General features: G+C 45.5%; 1 protein-coding gene across 1 annotated transcript in view; it reads right to left on the minus strand.

Moving 5' to 3' along the window:
• SPOCK1 (SPARC (osteonectin), cwcv and kazal like domains proteoglycan 1) overlaps positions 1–18,536 on the minus strand; it is a 564,419-nt gene that overhangs the window by 161,046 nt on the left and 384,837 nt on the right. Inside the window, exon 5 of the mRNA XM_065918592.1 lies at positions 9,790–9,916. Within this exon, the coding sequence (XP_065774664.1) occupies positions 9,790–9,916 (127 nt within the window). The remainder of the gene's footprint in view (positions 1–9,789; positions 9,917–18,536) is intronic.

Here is an 18,536-nt window from a genome sequence, read left to right on the forward strand (position 1 = left end):
TTTAATTGTGCATTCAACAGAACTGACAACAAGAAGGTTATTCTTCCTAATGTGTTTTTAACAAAAGCACTAACTAATTACATGGCATTCTATTCAGGGCATTTGAGAAGAAGAAATGAAAACCTATTCTTCAAATCTTGGTTAAACACATGTTTGCATATACAGCATAGAAATAAGTGGTAAAATAATTAGTTGCATTGTTTCCTTCTGCTATAACTTCATAACTAATCTGCATGTTGAAGCAGACCATGTAAATTCTGAGGATGCATTTTCACCATGGATGGCGTCTGAACATCTGTGCTTTCTGAAAATGGCACAATAACCATTTTTCCTGAAAATTTATCCTCAGGAGCCAAAAAGACTTACTTTGGCATGTTCCAAAAAGAAATAAAAGCTTAATACAACCGAGGACAGGTGTACCTCATGATTAGAAGGAAGTATTACAACATTAGGCCAAATGGTTTAAAAGATTTCTGAATCAAAATGGTGCTGAATCTATTTTATTTTAGATGAGATTCCTCTTCAACTAGATAACTAACATGTCTGGTATGGACCTGTATGATATGTTCCTTTTTGCCTACCATTTCTAGAAACACGTGCAGGTCAAGTCGTTTCAGTCGTGTCTGACTCTTTATGACCCCATGGACTGTAGATCACCAGGCTTCTCTGTCCATGGTATTCTCCAAGCAAGAATACTGGAGTGGGTTGCCATGCCCTCCTCCAGGGGCTCTTTCCAACCCAGGGACTGAATTTTGTCTCCAGTGGCTCCTGCATTGCAGGCAGATTCTTTACCAGTGAGCCACCAGAGAGGTCCCTCCTGGAAACACAGTACACCTTAACACATTCTGATATGCTCAAGCTAGTGTCATTTAGCTGAAGCCTGTAATGACACAAATATTTAATAGTATTCAATATTTTAAAAGGTGATTATGCAATACACTACTTTAAAATTTTTATTCAGTCCAGTTAATACTCTTTCCCTCTTTTTTCTGGTTAAAAAAAAAAAACACTACACTTGATCAAAGTGAAGGGTAGAGGGTCATGTGACCATAGTATTTAATTAAAGGATGGACACACAGTTCAAAAACAGCTGATTGGAATCCTTTCCTGGGATTGAAACACAGATACTGGCAAATTTCTTTGCGTTTTCTAGGCTAGAAGCAAATAAATCTGAGGCTGACAAAATCTATATTCCTTGCCAAGGGGAGAAAGCCTCTTGGCAGAATGAAGCCAAGCAGAGACGGACAAAGATGAGAAAGAAGGAAAGGCAGTGTTGTCAACACTGAATTTCCGCTTCTTTCTCTGAGGTCTGCCTACCCCTGTATACTTTCTAGCCTTGAATGCCAGTAAATCTTCATTTTTTGATGAAGCTAAGTTTGAGTTATGTTTCTGTCACTTGAAATCAAAAGCATCCTGATGATACAGCTGGTACTTTATATTACTTTTCAGATGGCGTTTAACTCGTAGAAGTAAAGACTGTCACTCAAGAATCATGCAGACCATGGTTCAAATATCTACTCTGCTGCCAAGAGCTGTGTTGACCTTGGACAAAGTTTTACAAGTTCAGTTTTCTCCTCTTTGAGACTGCTAGTGGTCTCCACCACAAAAGTTTATTGTGAGAATTAGATGGAATAATGGAGAAAATAGAAAACTACAGCACTTAGCACAATATCAGAGTATCTAATATATGTTCAATAATTAAGTACTGTTGTTTTGCTGTTATTGCCACTGTTGTTACTATTTAAAATATTATTAGGGTAGAGGCTTCTAGATTACTCCAGTATACACTCCATTCTTCTTTTTATTAATACAACTCTCAAATTTTAGCTGGATATAGAGTTGCCCAGAACAAAACCCTCATTTCCCAGTCTCCCCTGCGGCTTGACATAGCCTTATGATTAACTTATGGCCAGCAGGATGTGAGCAGAAGGGACCTTAGTGACTTACAGACCTTGCCTCCTCCATTTCCTCCTTCTAAATGGCTGGGCACAGCAGCCACTTTGAATCCAAAAGCTCAATAGCTCCAACTGCTGAGGATGACAAAACAATAAAGTAAAGGATGCTGGTCATTGACAGTCTGGAAGCAGCATGTTGGCCCCAGGCTGCTTATCTTTAGAATGTTTCCAAGATAGAAAAGTAAAACTGTGTCCCATTTAAGCCTCTGTTCCATTTGGATTTTTGCTATAGCAGCCAGAACATATATCCTAATATACAATAAATATTTTATATATTATTTATTCCTGTTCCTTCCTAAAACCCCATGAAAGAGCAGAGGGAATGATAGCCAAACAAGAGCAAGAACTAACAGTTGAGGGTTTTCATACTACGAACACTAACTTCTCATTATTTAGTGAGGTTTGGCACCCTCAGACTGAAGAAAGGATGGTGAAAATCAACAAGACCTCAGGGTGTGGTGGGGGTAAAAGCAAAGTTGGGATATCTGCCATGGAGGTCTTGTCCCCAAACTTCAAGCTGGTTAATGTATACAACAAACTTGCTTAGAGTTGGTTAGATGCCACTAAGTATGTCTCCAAAGACATAACATTCTCATGTTAGCCTTTTTCTAAGCTACATGAAATTAAAATATTAATAGTGAAACCTGACCCAACCCCCTCATCAAACCTTTGATGTCCACGTGGTCTAGAGGCACATGATCCAACCCTCTCCTCCCATGACGACCTGAGAGCCGGTAGGGATGGGGTCAGGTATTTACTAGTCCTTAGTTCCCCTACAGGGCTGTACACATCGCTGCATGCAATGTCCTGCCTAATTGCTGCTATTCCTCTTGTTCCTGGGACCACGACCACCGCCATGGTGCTCCAGTTTCCTCCTGCACAAAATGTGCAAAGGCAAGTCTTCCACCTCATTGTCCAATCATCTTCTCTTCTGCATAGTCAGAAGTGAAGTCAGACAAAAATATTGTATATTAACGTGCATATGTGGAATCTAGAAAAATGGCATAGATGATCTTATTTACAAAGCAGAAATAGAGACACAGATGTAGAAAACAAATGTATGGATACCAAGGAGGAAGGAGGTGGGATGAACTGAGAGATTGGGATTGACATATATATACTATCAACAGTATGTATAAAACAGATAACTAATGAGAACCTACTGTATAGTACAAGGAACTTCACTCAGTGCTCTGTGGTGACTTAAATGGGAAGGAAATGCAAAAACAAGGGATATATGTATACATCTAGCTGATCGCCTTTGCTATACAGCGGAAACTAGCAAAACATTGTAAAGCAACTATACGCCAATAAAAATTAATTTAAAAAAAACTGAGGCCCTCACCAAGGAGCCATTTGTAAGTGAAGACAATTCTCACCCAGCAAGTTCTATGGAGACAGGGCTATCTAAAAATATCCCTGAGAACACTGCCAGTGTCGACGCAGCCAAAAAGCAGCGGAACTGCATATAAAAACCACCTATGCCTGTCATGGACACAGGGCCACAAAAGTCTGCGGGAGACCAAGAAGACACACTGGGCCTAATGCTATCTTGAGAAGGCTCATAGAGTCAGGCCTGGATTCATGCTAACCCTCAGAACAGCCTGTTCGTGGGAAATGCCGGCCAACAGAGACTCCATTTGCCAAGAACTTCAAACATGACCTTTACTTGGTAGCAATTGTTGGAAACTATTAAGATGACTCTGAAAATAATATAATCCTCAGTGACAATATGTTGAAAGAAATGCCAAGCCTGTAAGGCAAGCTCTCTTTCCCCCTCCTTCACATTCGCATTCTCAGAACAGAGGAGAACCGTCTTCTTCCACAGTGCTTCCTAACTCGGCATCTCTCTCCAGCATCCAGACAGAAAGGAGCCATTTGCTAATTGTTTCACAGCAGTTAATGAATAAATGTTGTTTGGAGGGGAGGGGCAGAGCAGAAGAATGTTTGCCTGCTTGTTTTCCCAATCCCAACAGCCAGGCTGATGCCAGAGAACAAGGTTCCCAGGGGCAAGCTGAGAACCCTCTCCTTCCTCCATGCAGCTTCTGCCTGGATATGAGCACGCCCAGCCCTGACAGCTGCGCTCTGGTCACGTGGGTATAAAAATAGAGAGACATCAAGGAAATCCTATTGAAAGAGTTCTGACCAGGGAAGGGACTTCCCTAGCAGTTCAGTGGTTAAGAATGCATGCTTTCATTGGAGGGGGCACGGGTTCGATCCCTGGTCCAGAAACTAAGATCCTGTATCCCACATGATGTGGTTGAAAATAAATCAGTAAAAACAAACTGCAAAAAAGGTCCAGCCAGGAGAGAGCAAGCAGAACCAGAACGTGGAGCCACGGGGAACTCCACTCCAGTTCCCTTCTGAGTTCCCAGGACCCCAGCATCGTTCCACATCTGCTCACACTTTTCCCAAAGACCCCTCCCCTCCAGAGGGAGGAAGAGCTGAGACTGCCCACCTGAAGCCTGGGCCACAGTGACGCTTCCCCTCTTACAGGTAAAATTACCAGTGAGCAGCCAGGACCCCAGGAGCTTTCATCTTTCTGTGCATTTAACAGCAGAGAAAGGAGAGGCACTCACAGATGCCAGGGTCCCTCTGGTTTAGGCTGAGACCACAGAGCCGTTGGCAAGAGCAACTCCAAGTCCCACGGGAACCCGGATGGTGAAGACATCCTTCTGCTGAGCTCAAAGCTAAAATGACTCTCTATGTTTGAAACTGAGATGGTCACCAAGTCCCGCTATGACTTCCTGAATGAGACTTCTGACTGTGTTCTATCCAGCTCTGCAGCCACCATACAAGTCCAGTCCTGCCCTGATCACTCCTAGTGCACAGCCAGGGTAAGTGGAGGCAAAATATAGATCCTTAGTAAGACCACCAGGGTTCTTAGGGTGAAGTCCCACACCTATCATTTGGTCTTCAATGCCCTGGAAAAGTGATCCCTGATAGTTTTCTAGCCTCATTTTTGTAGGTAGTTAGCCCTCTATCCCCCGTACACGTGTGACACCACAGCAGTGCTTCAAGGGGGTTCTTGTGTTTCATCTCTCCAACTCCCTCTTTCCTCTGATGAAATGAGCTTTCTATATCTCCCACCCCGATCTGTACTCTGGGCGACTCCTTCCAGGTTTAAGATCTCAGTGAACCATTGTTTCCCTCTAAGAGGACTACTCACAACTCCAAACTGGTTGAGGTGGCCCTGTTTCGTGTCCTGCAGCCCCCCAAACATCCCTTATCTGAACACCTAGTTTAATGAAAGGAGACTGCTCCGTAACCTACCTTCCTTGTGAATTCTGTGATAACAGGGCTTTGTCTTTTGCATCATCCCCAGTATTTAGCATAATGTGTGACAGTAAGAAAGAATTCAGTAAACACTTACTGAATTTCTGGACTCCTTCAGTTTTCCTGGCTAGGACCTCAGGGCAAGTTAAATGAGGGTCATCCTTACTGCCTAAAAGACACATCGAGGGGCAGGATCTCCACCATGCTTTACCATGCCAGGCTGCAGTGCTGGCCTGCACTTGCCTATTCCCAGTGGTTTCTGTTCCTTATCTGTCGTGGGTTATGCTTTATAGAGTCTGAATACAGAGCCATTTATTGCCATGTAACATCTTATATCCCTTCAGCTCCAGACTCTGTGCATTCTTGTAGATTTTATCTTTGATCCTGGGGGAGTCACAGAGCTCTGAGTAGCATCCCTGGTGCCAGGTCACTGAAAGAGCCCTGCTACAGACAGAGGTTCTAAATGTATCTCCCTCTGTTCTAGGAGCTCCTGATCATTCAGGGTCCAGAGCAGAAAGAAAGTTTGTTTGATGGAACCTGAAGACAAACTCCAAGCACCAAGGACAGAGCTGACACCTAGTCTCTGTCCTCCCCCTGCTCCTGACGGCGCTCCCCAGACTTCTGATTCATCTGTGAAAGGGTTAGCACTTCCCCTAGAGGACTGTGACTATTTCTTACAGATTTCCTTGATGGTGATGGGACTGGGTTGTAATACATTTTTGCCAAATTTTTCGTGAATTTGATTTATGACATAAAATCACTTCTAGTTATACATGCATCCTGGTCTCATCTGTCCTTTGTTTCTTGACCCCAATGACCTCAAAAAGGTGATAACTTCAGGGGATGGGAAGTCATTTGTTCACTAATAGTCAACTCATTCAATCTATTAACTGCCCGTCCACTGGCAGTCCTGTGACAGCTTTGTCTGGGAGACTAAAATGTGCTCTTGAACCTCAGTAAAGAAGTGGTTGTAGATATAGGGGCAATAACTAAAGCACTCCAATAGTGAACTTGACCAGTCTGAAATATCTCCCCTGAAAGGAAGTCTAATTGCACATCACAAGGGTTTAGAATTGGTCTTGGCTTCAGAGGTCTTGGGCAATCAATGCACACCTTCAGCATTTGATTCATTTTTTTTGGAAAAAGAAAATTTCAACTTTCTAGAAGATGAGATAGAAAACTAGGAAACTAATGTCAAAAACCAACATCCACACCATTTTCCTGGGCTTCCCTGGTGGTGCTAGTGGTAAAGAACCTGTCTGCCAATGCAGGAGACATAAGAGACTCGGGTTTGAACCCTGGATTAGGAAGGTTCCCTGGAGGAAGGCAAGGCAACCCACTCCAGTATTCTTGCTTGGAGAATCCCATGGACAGAGGAGCCTGGCAGGCTACAGTCCATAGAGTCACAGGGAGTCAGACATGACTGAAGCGACTTAGCACGCATGCACACCATTTTTTCATTGCATGATGGCCCTCCACCAGCAACTCCCCTCTGTTTTAACTTGATTAAAATTGCATGATCACATATAACCAGGCAGGAAGCTTGAGAACCAAACTCTGCCACTGCGCTTGACCCTTTGGGCCTCAGTCTACCCTACATGGAGGATGGAGAGAAGGGTACTACAACTTCTGATGAGAAGGCTTTAGATCTCTTCTTTTGCTCCAAGAAAAGACAGCTGACCAGGTCTGGGAAGGTGCAGGAATTCAGGGCCACTAGAGAATAACAGGCTGGGGCTAGAGCTGGGGCAGGCTTTGGAACTCTGCTCAGCAGACTCTGGAAGCCATTTCTCTTTTGAGGAATCATTCTTGATTCAAAGGAGCCTTCCAAATTCTGATCCTGGCCTCTCAAACAAGCTATTTATCACTACCTGTAAGCAAGCAACCTTCTCTAACACAAAAAGCCAACTTTCCGGCCCAAACCGCAGGGGGGCCCTGACCAGCAAACACTTGCAGAGACATTCCCTGGGCAACTGACAGCATTTCAAGCCACATCTGACAGGTTACGACTGCTCGTTGTAGCTTAAGGGTCACGGGGAGCTAAAAGCACTTGAAGCTCCTCCTGAGAACTAGAGACAGAGGTGAGCAGGCAGGGTGCTGCTGGAGTCTGACGAGCAATGTGCCACTTGCCCAAACAGCCCCTGATCACTCACTGACACTTCATGGCTCGTCTCCAGCTGCAGACGCCAGGATCAGACAGTTCACTCCGGAGCTGGAGGGAATAACTGAACAACACAAACTGGAGCTTCACAAAGACAGACTCGTTGCAAGGAGCCCCTCTCTGCCAGGGCCCCAGGCTGGGTGTTTAGCTAAGCAGCGTGGCTCAGGGTGGGGATGGCTGATTTCTCTTAGTCACCGAGCTCTCTGGAACCCAATCACTAAAATTCGGGAAGGGCTGCACAAACTGGAATCTCGCCGTTCCTTCTCAGTGGGAATCCGCAAGGGCTCCTCTCTCCTGTCCATGATACTGAGCACCCACTGTGTGTCCTGCGCCTGGTGAAGGCAGATGGGCATTGTTTCTGCCTCTAGGACTACACACTCTTAAGAAAGACATGGGCAAGAAGGTACTTACAGTAACAAGTGTCCTGCAAGCTTGGCACAGGCTAGCCACCTGCTCACCTTCCTAGCTTTGACTGAAGCTCTCCTCTAGGACCATTCTCACATCCTCTGCTTCCTTCTCCCCTGTGCCTCTCCCCTTACTGCCAGAGCCACCATCAGGGTATCCTCTCAGTTCTTCGAACTCATCATCCTGCCTTAGAGCCTTGGCCCATGCTATTTTATCTAGAACATTCTTCTGGTTCCTTCAGGATCAGGGGAACAGGGAACAGGGGAAGATGAGCATACTCAGTCAGGTTGGGCTGGGCTATCTGGCCAGGGTGTTCTGGTCATGATCCTGGGTGGAGAAGCTGTAATTCAGGTTGGGGGTGGAGTGTAAGGATTACAGACTCAGATCAGGAGGAAGAACCAACATGCTTGTTTCCACTACATCGTACGTTTCCCGAGCACCTGGCACAGAGCCTGGTGCATAGGAAGGGCTCTAGTGAAACCTGCTGAAAGAACAAAGGAATGACTACCAAACAGTAATGACAGTATTGAGCTCCTAAAGCAGACTACACAGGTCTGGGTCCAAGCGAGACAAACCTTCCGGCTTCCTGCTTTGTTACATATATTCCTTTTAGTGAGAAAAATGTGAAAAACAGGATAAAAGTCTACTTTCAGTGAATAAAAAGACATTACTCACATCAAGAAGAGTCAGTAGAAAAGACTGCACAGCCTCATCGTAATCCAAATAAGCTTCCAAGGATAGCAGAAGGGACCCCCAGCCTGTGCCATCTCCATGGTGTAAAGATCAGACGGTGAGGGGACCACAGAGAGCGGAAACCATGCACCATGCAGTGGGGAACGGACAGAGGCGGGACCGGCCCAAGCCCAAGGACCACACAGCAACGTGGCCACAAACGCCCAAGGAGTCACCATCTGCGACTCTTGCTAGCCCCGACTCTATTCTGCAAATGAACCTTACACAGGAAACGAGGAGATAAAAGTGGGACAGCTGTGGCTAGAGGGGATGGGAGGGTCAGAGCCCCACTCCTTGCCTCCCACCCATGTCTCATAGAAAGTTCCTGAGACCCCTGCACACAACTCTTCACACGTAGCATTAAGGAGGGTACTGACTTATATTTGTTGAATAAGAGAACAAATAGGTAAACCTTTACCAATTTTGTGGTTTCTTTTTCTTCCATTCATTAACCGAGTGAAATGTCCATTCCCAAACACAGATGGACAACCTTCACCCAAGGAGACTATTTGGAATTCCAAGAACAAAATCTCCCTCCTTCACCCTGGTGATCCCTGCCCCTCTGCCTCTAATTCCTTTTATTAGAGCCCAGATGAAAAGCTCCTCTTCTTTTCCTCATCACTCTGATAAGAATAAACAGACCCACTTTATCCCTAGTTCCTTTTTCTATGAAACCATTTTCTCTTCATTGGTTTGAGTTAAAATGACCGGTCGCCATACTAGCAAGCCCCCTCCCATTAGACTGCAAGGCCTGAAGTCCCCAGAGAAAGGAATGGCAGACCCTCTAGCCCCAGGTCTGGTGTTGCACTGGATATATTCTAGATACACAATAAATGCTGCTTAAACATGTGCTGACATCACTCGCCTTCCTTTCACCACGCCGTCCCTAAGACGTGGTATCCCCCATGGGTCTCCCTCATGTCTTGGCTACCCATCAGCTAGGCTGAATGACTCACATCTTTGGAACAGTTTGCTCCCTCATCTCCTCCAGGAAGCTGGTCTAGATTCACTTCAGGATCACATGCCATTCTTAGAATCACCCTTCTTCCCCTTAGCCCTTGATCACTTCAGTTACAGAGGTCATAATGATTTTATCTCATCTCTTCAGTCAAAGAGTCTATTCCTGTGGCAGCTTATCAAAGGCAAGGCCCCAAGTCCATCGAGATTCACAGGGTCCCGTTTCCGCCCAGAGAGCCTTGTCAGAATAAGCAGACACAGTACTTCTTGATGACAAAAAAAAAAAAGACAATGAAGAATACTGACCTTGGATGTATAGGTGTGGCCATCGGAGCCACAGACCATGGCTGACTGTGCCACGGGGCAAGGCTTGCACTTGACCAGATTCGAAGGTCCGACCCAGTGCTTGTGGACCACGGTCCCCTTCTTTTGCCTGAGGATGAAAGAAAGAGGGCATAAGTAACTGATGCGCCAGTTTCCAGGGGTCTTTCTCCTCCAGGTCACCTGGATAAAGGCCAAATAAATGAGGGCTGGTCAAACAGTCCTGCGCATCCCCAAGTCCCCTGGTTAGCACCCTCATTGAGTCCAGCTCACTGACAGCAGGCAGGAGACAGTTCCAAAAACCTAGGTTCACCCACCAGATGGACAGAAGAAAGCAATGTGGCCACTAAAAATGTTGCAAACACATGACTTATTTTTTTAATTGGAATATAATTGCTTTACAAGGATGTGCCAGTTTCTGCTGTATGGTGCAGTGAATCAGCCATAGGTCTACAGACATCCCCTCCGTCTTGAACCTCCCTCCCACCTACTCACCCCCCATCCCACCCATCCAAGCCAACATGGAGCACTGAGCTCCCTGTGCTGAAGAGACGTTGACAACACACTAGAAAGACGATGAGAAACTGACTCTGTCGGTTCCTCCAGCCCCCTGTGGAGGGTGGCAGATCACCGGTGTCCCCACACGGCACCCAGAGCCTCAGATGCCTCCGGGGCTGATGAGCGTCCTCCTCCGAGGAGGACACACAGATGACTCAGAGAATAGTCTAGATAGAAGCATGTCTCCAAACACACCCAAACGGCTTTATCACAGCTGTGGAAAAGCAGCCCTGGATACGTTTTAAAGCAATTTCAGTCTAGCTTTCAATTTGCCATGCGACAGCAGCTCTGAGGTGATGTCACTTTCAGCTGCTAAAATCATCAGAATTCTACTCTTTCATTCCAGCTCCGGCATCCCCCTAGCCTAACCTTTGTCATAATGATAAATGGCGCTATTAGGATGGCTTATGTCCACGGAAAGAGCCCTGTCCTCATATCATAAACCACCAAAATCAAGACCTGCAGTTACAGCCGCCCTTCCTCTCTCAGAGGAGCTGCCTTCCCAGAAAACCACTGGGAGCCACGTCCCCGGCCGAGGGGCCAGGGCTGGGTGGTGGACAGGCAAGTCAGGTGGCTACTGTGCCCTTGAGGCACTCGGCTTGGGCCATCCTGTGAAGGGCTTAGTTCGGCTCCAGAGTCACAAACTACAAGTCCAGACTTCAGCTCTGTCACTTACTGTGCCACCGCAGCAGGATATTTCACCCCATAAGGCTCAGTTTCCTTATCTGTAAAGTACAGGAAGGGACAGTATCTCCTTCAAGCGGATAGTATGAGGATTAAAATGGATATGTATGTAAATGACTCAGTACAATGCCTGGAAAAAAGGGAGCAATCAAAATGTCATCACCATCATTATTGCTGTCTAGTTGCTACATTGTATCCTATTCTTTGTGACTCTATGGGCTGCAGCCTGCCAGGCTCCTCTGTCCACGGGATTTCCCAGGCAAGAATACTGGAGTGGGTTACCATTTCCTTCTCCAGGGGATCATCTTGATCCAAGGATTGAACCCACATCCCTTGCACTGGCCAAGTGGATTCTTTACCACTGAGTCACCAGAGAAGCCCATTATCATTACTATTTGCTCCATTAGATGGAGGTATAGGGAATGACAGCATCATTGCCATAGAAATGTGACTTAATTCTAAGTCCCTGGGTCTGGAGTTGGCGCTGAACTCCCCAGAACTCACGGGCCACAAGGAGTAAATCTTTCCTGCCAAGTGTAGAAGGGATCTTCAGCACCTCGGGAATTCAGGTTAGACAGCCGATGTGACCTACCCTCTTCCAATTGAAGGAAAGTGAGATACAAATGGCATCCACCAACTTGGTTCTTATCCTACCTCAATCCTGCCCCAGCGATTTGTGGGAGGCAGTAAGTGGAAGGAGGTCTATTTGGTGAATTATTGGGTTGGCCCAAAAGTTTGTTCGTTTATGGGAAACCCAAATGGACTTTCTGGCCAGCCCAATACCTTGGCAGTTGACAGCAGGAGGGGGACCACACACCCAGTGCACACCACCTTAGAGAAACTGGGGACCCAGGCCGGGCGGGATCATAGACTGAGCCTACCTGAACAGTGAGCCGGGAAAGGAAGCCCCATGAGGGCACTCGGGGATGCCTGGTCCAGATGACTCATTTTATTCACAGGGACAACTAAGCCAAGCTGGGGAAGGGTTCGCCCACTGGAAAGGATCGGTGGCTAGGTAATGGTGACAACCACACAGCCACAGAATGTCAGGAATGGCCTTCCTTCAACCCTCCTCAGACACACCTAGATGACCCACCTGAAAATTCGCTGGGGGCACCTACACGCCCACCACTAGGGCTCCTCTCTCCAAGGCCTCCTACTGTTTCCTCAGTAGTTACTCACCTTGTCCCTGCCTCTCTGTCTGGAAAACAAACATCTACTGTCCACATTTCTAAATCACATGGATATGGGTCTGCTATTATCTTTAACCAAACACACTTTCTTCTTTCAAGATGTGTTCTGGACTACGGGAAAAGGGATGGGAGGGGACGGGACTCCACGCAGCAGACAAGCAGGCTGCCGGCACAGGCTTTAATCTCGGAGTGGGTGATTCCTTCAGAAGAACACCACACATTTATCATCATTCTCACAGCAGATTGTCTGACGCTGATAATGAATCAGCAAATACAGGCAGCAGTTCTGTGTCTGGCAGCCTCTCTCCTGGGTCAGTCCCCAGCGTGTGCGCCCACAGCCAAAGTAATTCTTATTTTGAGTTCCCAGAAAGTGGTGATAAAGTCTAAAGAGTGGGCAGCTTTGCTGGAGCAGACTACCATGTGCAATGATGCCCCAGAGGAAGGCAGATGGCAGGAGCTTAGCCAAAGGCAGGAGAGAGAGAAGTGAACGCTGAGTCACTGGCACTGAGTAAAAGATGGAACTGCCTATTAATCACAGCCAGTAATGATGGGTCATCCCTGTCTCTGGACCTGAACGTCACCATTAAATACATTAAGGGGAGACAAAGAGATGAGGCTTTCCAGGGCTTCCTAGTGGTCCGGTGCATCAAGGATGCTCAATATAGTCTTGTTGGGTGGGTGGGTGGATCCCTGAGTGCCGACCACTGCAGTGGTTACTAGCAGTTAATCACAAAAATCACAGACTATCTGAGTCTGAAAATCCCTTAAAATGAATCTAGTCTAAGGACTTTAGTTTATAAATGAGGAATTGGACACACAAGTGAATAGCAGAAGTGACGTGCCCAGTGTCACAAAGAAATACAGCCAAGTTACTTCATATACATTTGTCAGGTTGCAGTTACCCTGAAATTGACTGCATTTCTCTGGGACCATTTTGATTCCCTACTTTGGCATCTGTATTTTCACCATCAGGCTCAGTCTTACCAATAAAGCCCTTTTGAAACACTGTCCCTGATTCTACACCTGTGGAGGAGGAAGCTCTCTCTCATACCCCATGCCAGGTGAAGGAATCACCTCTGACCCTGGGATGTCCTGGGGACTGAAGGTACAAAGGCCAAACCATGCTGAGTTTTCCCAATTCTAATGACATAAGCATACCTGTTACATTCAGACAAACCCAAGTGTTTCTTATTCCACTAGGACTCACGAGAAAACAGCACCCAAACCAGTAGTCTGGTCCAGAGGCCAAATTACACAAAGTAATGTACAAGTAGATGTGAGCCCAAGGAAGCATAACTTCCCTGGTTATTGTGTATATATTTCAATCCCTGCAATTCAGTGCAAACCATAAAAAAATAACCAACCCAGGTGAGGCAAGGGACTAAGCTTTCAGACTCTCAGATATTTCACTTCTTGAGTCAATGAAGAGTGAAATCCGATGAAGGTGTCTTGATGGCACTGCTATTCCCAATGTCACAGACATTCATCAACTGGGGCGACACAAGCAATTTACTCTGGGAGGCAGGTCCTGCCAGCCCTCCCTTTGGCCTCAAAACCCTAACTCCACCCCAGTCTGGCTGGTGCTGGGGGCAGCCATGCCTTCTACCCTATTCATGGCCCCACACAGAAAATCTCAACTGACAAGGAAAGGCAATCAGTAGATCACCAGCATTGCTTCCTCTCTTTCGGTCAGTTGCTTATCTTAATCTTTTTTTTTCAAGTTTACCAAAATTCCCAGCATGTGTGTATGTTTTTGAAGCAGAGCGATGATTCTTAAGGACAAATCTGATGATGTGACTCCCATGCTTAAAGCCTCCATCTTCTCACCTCCTAGGGCCTGTCTGAACTTCTAGTTTCGGTGTTAAACAGACTGAGCCTATTTTCACTGGGCCACTGTCTGTCCACTTTCCCCCACAACCCTCCACCACACACAAGCATGCATACACACACATACCTATGCATATACACACACCCCCATACATGCATACACACACACCCCACACACACACATTCTTGCATGCAGACATGGAAACACACACACCCATGTATGCATGCACACATGTGTACATACATGCTGACAACTCACACCAAATATTTTTGCTCCAGCCACTCTTTGCTACTTCCCAGAGCCCAACAAAGAACTCTGTGCCATCATGTGGATTTTTCCCAGATCTGAAACATGTTCATTTCCACCCGCGTTTCTCCCCTTCACTCCTGCCTGCCTCATAAGGCTTTCTTCAAGGCCCAGTTCAAAACTCCCCTCCCCCAGGAAGCCACCCAGGGCCCTTCCCACAGGCAGGCAGGCTGCACTCCCAGTCCAGCATGGTCCTATGAACGCTTGTGGTTGCCAAATAGTCTGTAAGCAAGCATCTTTATTAGGCTGGGTCAATGTTAAGACGCTACTATGATTCAGACAGGACCTGGGATACACCCAAGCTAAAAGCCTTGGAGCCCATCCTGGACATTCCCCTCCCTGCCCTCACCACTTCTCCCCATCACTCAAGTCCTACTGATTCTATCCCCAGCCAGCCACCTCAGCCCCTTACATGTGTCATGCTAACTCGAATCTGTATGACTTGGTAAATAAATGCTTTCTACCTTTACAACAAATGTCTGCCCCTTGTCCAAGCTTCAAATCGACTGCTTCCCATGGAGTTTCTTTTCTCCCTGGGAGCCCTACCCAGGAAGAATTAACCATGTGAGCATGCTCAGTAGCTTCAGTTGTGTCTGACTCTTTGCAACTCTATGGACTGTGGTCCACCAGGCAATTCTATCCAAGAGATTCTCCAGGCAAGAACACTCAACTGGGTAGCCATGCCCTCCTCCAGGAGGTCTTCCTGACCCAGGGATTGAACCCATGTCTCCTGCATTGCAGGCAGATTCTTTACCACTGAGTCACCGGGGAAGCCCAGCATTAATCATGTTCGTATACAACTGTGATGGTCACCACAGCACAAAGCAGTTCATTGTGTGTCTATCTTCCACAATAAATTGCATGTTCCTCAAGGAGAGTGACTGGGCCTTAATCATATTTGTGATCCTGGGGCTTAGAAACATGGTTGACCCTTGGTACATGGGTGTGCTCAGTGAAATACATGAATTTATTAATTTGGACCTTCAGAATTTTCTTTTATTTCTGGAAATTATTAGCACTAACTGGAAGACAAAAAGAGCATGTGGTTTAAGCAGCAAGAATTCAATAGACTGAGAAATTCTAATTCAGACTTGAAAAACAAATAGCAAAAATGTCTAAAGACAGCAGGGAAGTAGGTAGAGGACTCTCCTGTATATCTGAGGGCTAAGGGACTCCCCATCTTTTGGAAGTAGGTTGCCTCCAAAGCCAGGAGAGGACCTCCAAGGCACAGGTTCCCAATTCCCAACTGATAATAATTTTCCAATTTGGGAATGAAAAATGAGAATTCTCAAGAAATCTTAAGTGTTGCTGAAATAATTTTTTCTATATTCTTCTCAATACTATATTTAAGTGTTTTTTAAGTTTAGTAGTATTTATAAAGAAATGTAGCTTAAAGTGAAAATTCAAATACTAGAAATTGCCAGCAAACACTGGTGGGTGGTGTTCAAATACTGTGATACTTGGACCTCCTAGCAAGCTAACAGCACGGCACAGAATCGTGTGTTGACATTTGTTCTAAAACTACTTTTTGGAACACCACTCAGAGGATTTCGATAAGGTATACTATGCAAATACATTTATTAATATTCATTTTATTTACAAGAGCAACTCACCACTGGCAGCAGGGTGGATGACGACTACATTCTTATAAGATGACAATATCTACAAGCAAGACAGACCAGATCGTGACTGCTCTTCCCTCTCCTAGTTCCTGGTAACATTGACCTTAACCTTCAAGTCTACTTTTTGGCATTTCCCATTCTTGCCTCCCACTGGACCCTGTCACTCCTCACTCCAAGATCCCAACCCTCACCACTCGAGGCAGGTCACAAACCCTGCCACTTCCCCATGTGACAAGCAAAGGAATCTTTGATGACATGAGTTGTAACACAGTATTTCATTTGACCATGGGCAGAATAGGGTCATAATCAGGGCCAACAGTAAAGCAGTATCAGAACAAAGACTTCCACAGTAATTTTTCCAGCAATAAATATATATGCCAGTATAAACTTCCTGATATCAATCCCAGAAGATGAAATTCAACATTGTGTATCAAAAATACTTGCTCGATGCAGCAGGGCTGGGGGCCGCTAAGACTGTCTGTAGAACTGCTGACTTTTTCTTCAGTTATTGAAGAAGACCACTTCATTTTATTCAATACACTGTGCATTCTAAACATGTTTGCATAACTTTTGACAGAACTGTTTTACTCTGCATATGAACAGCTGGTAAAAGAGGAAAGCAAATTCCGGATCACAAATAGTAGCAGCAGCACTCCAGCTGTTTTACATGACTGCTACACGTCTCTCTAAATGCTGAGCACACTTCCCTGACTTCTCACCCATAATGACCCCCTGGCGGTAGATGCTGTCATTAACCCATTTTATAGAAGGAAAAAAGCAGAGGTCTGCTTAACCAGTCCCAGCCCCTTCTTCTCTGACCTGTCTTTGTTCTCTCATCAAATCTCTATGGCAGACCTGTCAGCTCAGAGGCCTGGAGAACCCACCCAGGAGCGAATCCTTTCCAGTGTTCACAGTGTCTGTTCGCTGGCAGCCAGGATCACTGCATCTTATTTTCATGTTAATATCAAACTGCCCATTGAAAACCAAGATTGAACTTGTTTGCAAAATCAGAACTAATTGCTTCTGAAACAAGGATGGAAGATACTCAGATAGTTGATATGGTGACTATGTTGAACCAGAGACAAAATAATGAATGCTAATTAAAAGGGAAAATATGTTTACCATTGAAATAATCTGTCCTGTAAAATGAAGCTATAATTCCTCCGTTGTTAGGGTTATTTGAGTCATTATACTAAGTCATAAAATGACACAAGAGGAGTATAATGGCTTGTGTCATTTCAAAAGCTGCTTTGTGAGAGAGACAGACTCCCACGTGAGACACGCTACATCCTGGTATCTGTGGGCTCAGGAGTCTCTTTCCCAAATGAAGAAGGTCCCAGATATAAGATCCTGTCCAGAGAGAGTTCAGGTTTCCTAATAAACAGATGCCTATTAGAGAACTGTGGAAAAAATGCCCAGTCTCTGTGGAGTAACTGTTAAGCGCCTTGGAGTGTTGTAAGCACCACCAGGAACTCATATGGTGCAAACACAAGCTGTTTACAGAAGCTTAAAATTTTAAAGGGCAAATGTATAATAATGATCATAGCAGCTAAACATTTATTGAGGCCTTATTATTCTGCTGGTACTATTATTACTATCAGTAAGAGTAAGTAACATGTTCTGAGCCCTCACAATGTTCCAGGCCCTTCACATGAACTGTCACATTCACACCTGCCAGCAGCTCCAAGGAGGAGAAAAGTGATGGTAGAAATGGGGAAAAGTGTGAGGAGTGAGCCAGGGAGAATTTGTGAGCAAAGCAGACCTACTGGATGGGAAGGACCAAGACCACAAGGTGGACCCTGGTCGTCAGGGAGAAGCACCTACTAATTCACTGATTCAAGCCTGCACATCACTCAAGATAAGCAGCACCCTGTGTGGCTTCATTCCACCTTGCTTGGCCCCAGTAAGGAGGCTGAGCATGTGATAATCTCCCAGGTCAAGGCTCAAATGCATTAGAAGAGACAGCAGGTGCCAGAATCAACAGAAAGCCCTCAATGCCCTGGCATACTCCCAAGCCACCACCACATCAGCTTACTAAAGCACCTTCAAACCCATAGGAAAAGTATGTATTTTTAAAGTTTTTAGGGCCACCAAAAAGACATGTGGCTCTTATGGATGCAATTCCAAAAGCAGGAACATCTCTGTGTGAGTGTGAATGTCAACCTCTGGTCTGCAATTCATTTCAACTTGAGCCTCTGTGACCTGCCTTTCACCTGAACTGTGTAATGGCCCAGGCAGCTGGAAAAGCATCTAACCTTCAAAGATGACAAGATTCAATAGCCAGAGGAGAGTTTCCAAAAACATTGTATGTGCATGTAGAAAAAAGCTTAAAATGCGTTAAGAGGGCACATACCAGGGAACACACCCTCGGCCAAATGGGACTGAGGGTATGAGAAAGGAAACTTCAGCTTTGTTACTCCATATGTCTGGTATTTGACTCTAGACCAGGTATTGCTGGTTTAATCTGTTCAAAATCTAAACATGGATGGCATTTTCAAAAATTTTAAAGAAATGCATTTTGTCAAGCCAACCCCTCACTGC

Source organism: Muntiacus reevesi, chromosome 1 (genome assembly GCF_963930625.1).
Source record: "Muntiacus reevesi chromosome 1, mMunRee1.1, whole genome shotgun sequence".
NCBI lineage: Eukaryota > Metazoa > Chordata > Mammalia > Artiodactyla > Cervidae > Muntiacus > Muntiacus reevesi.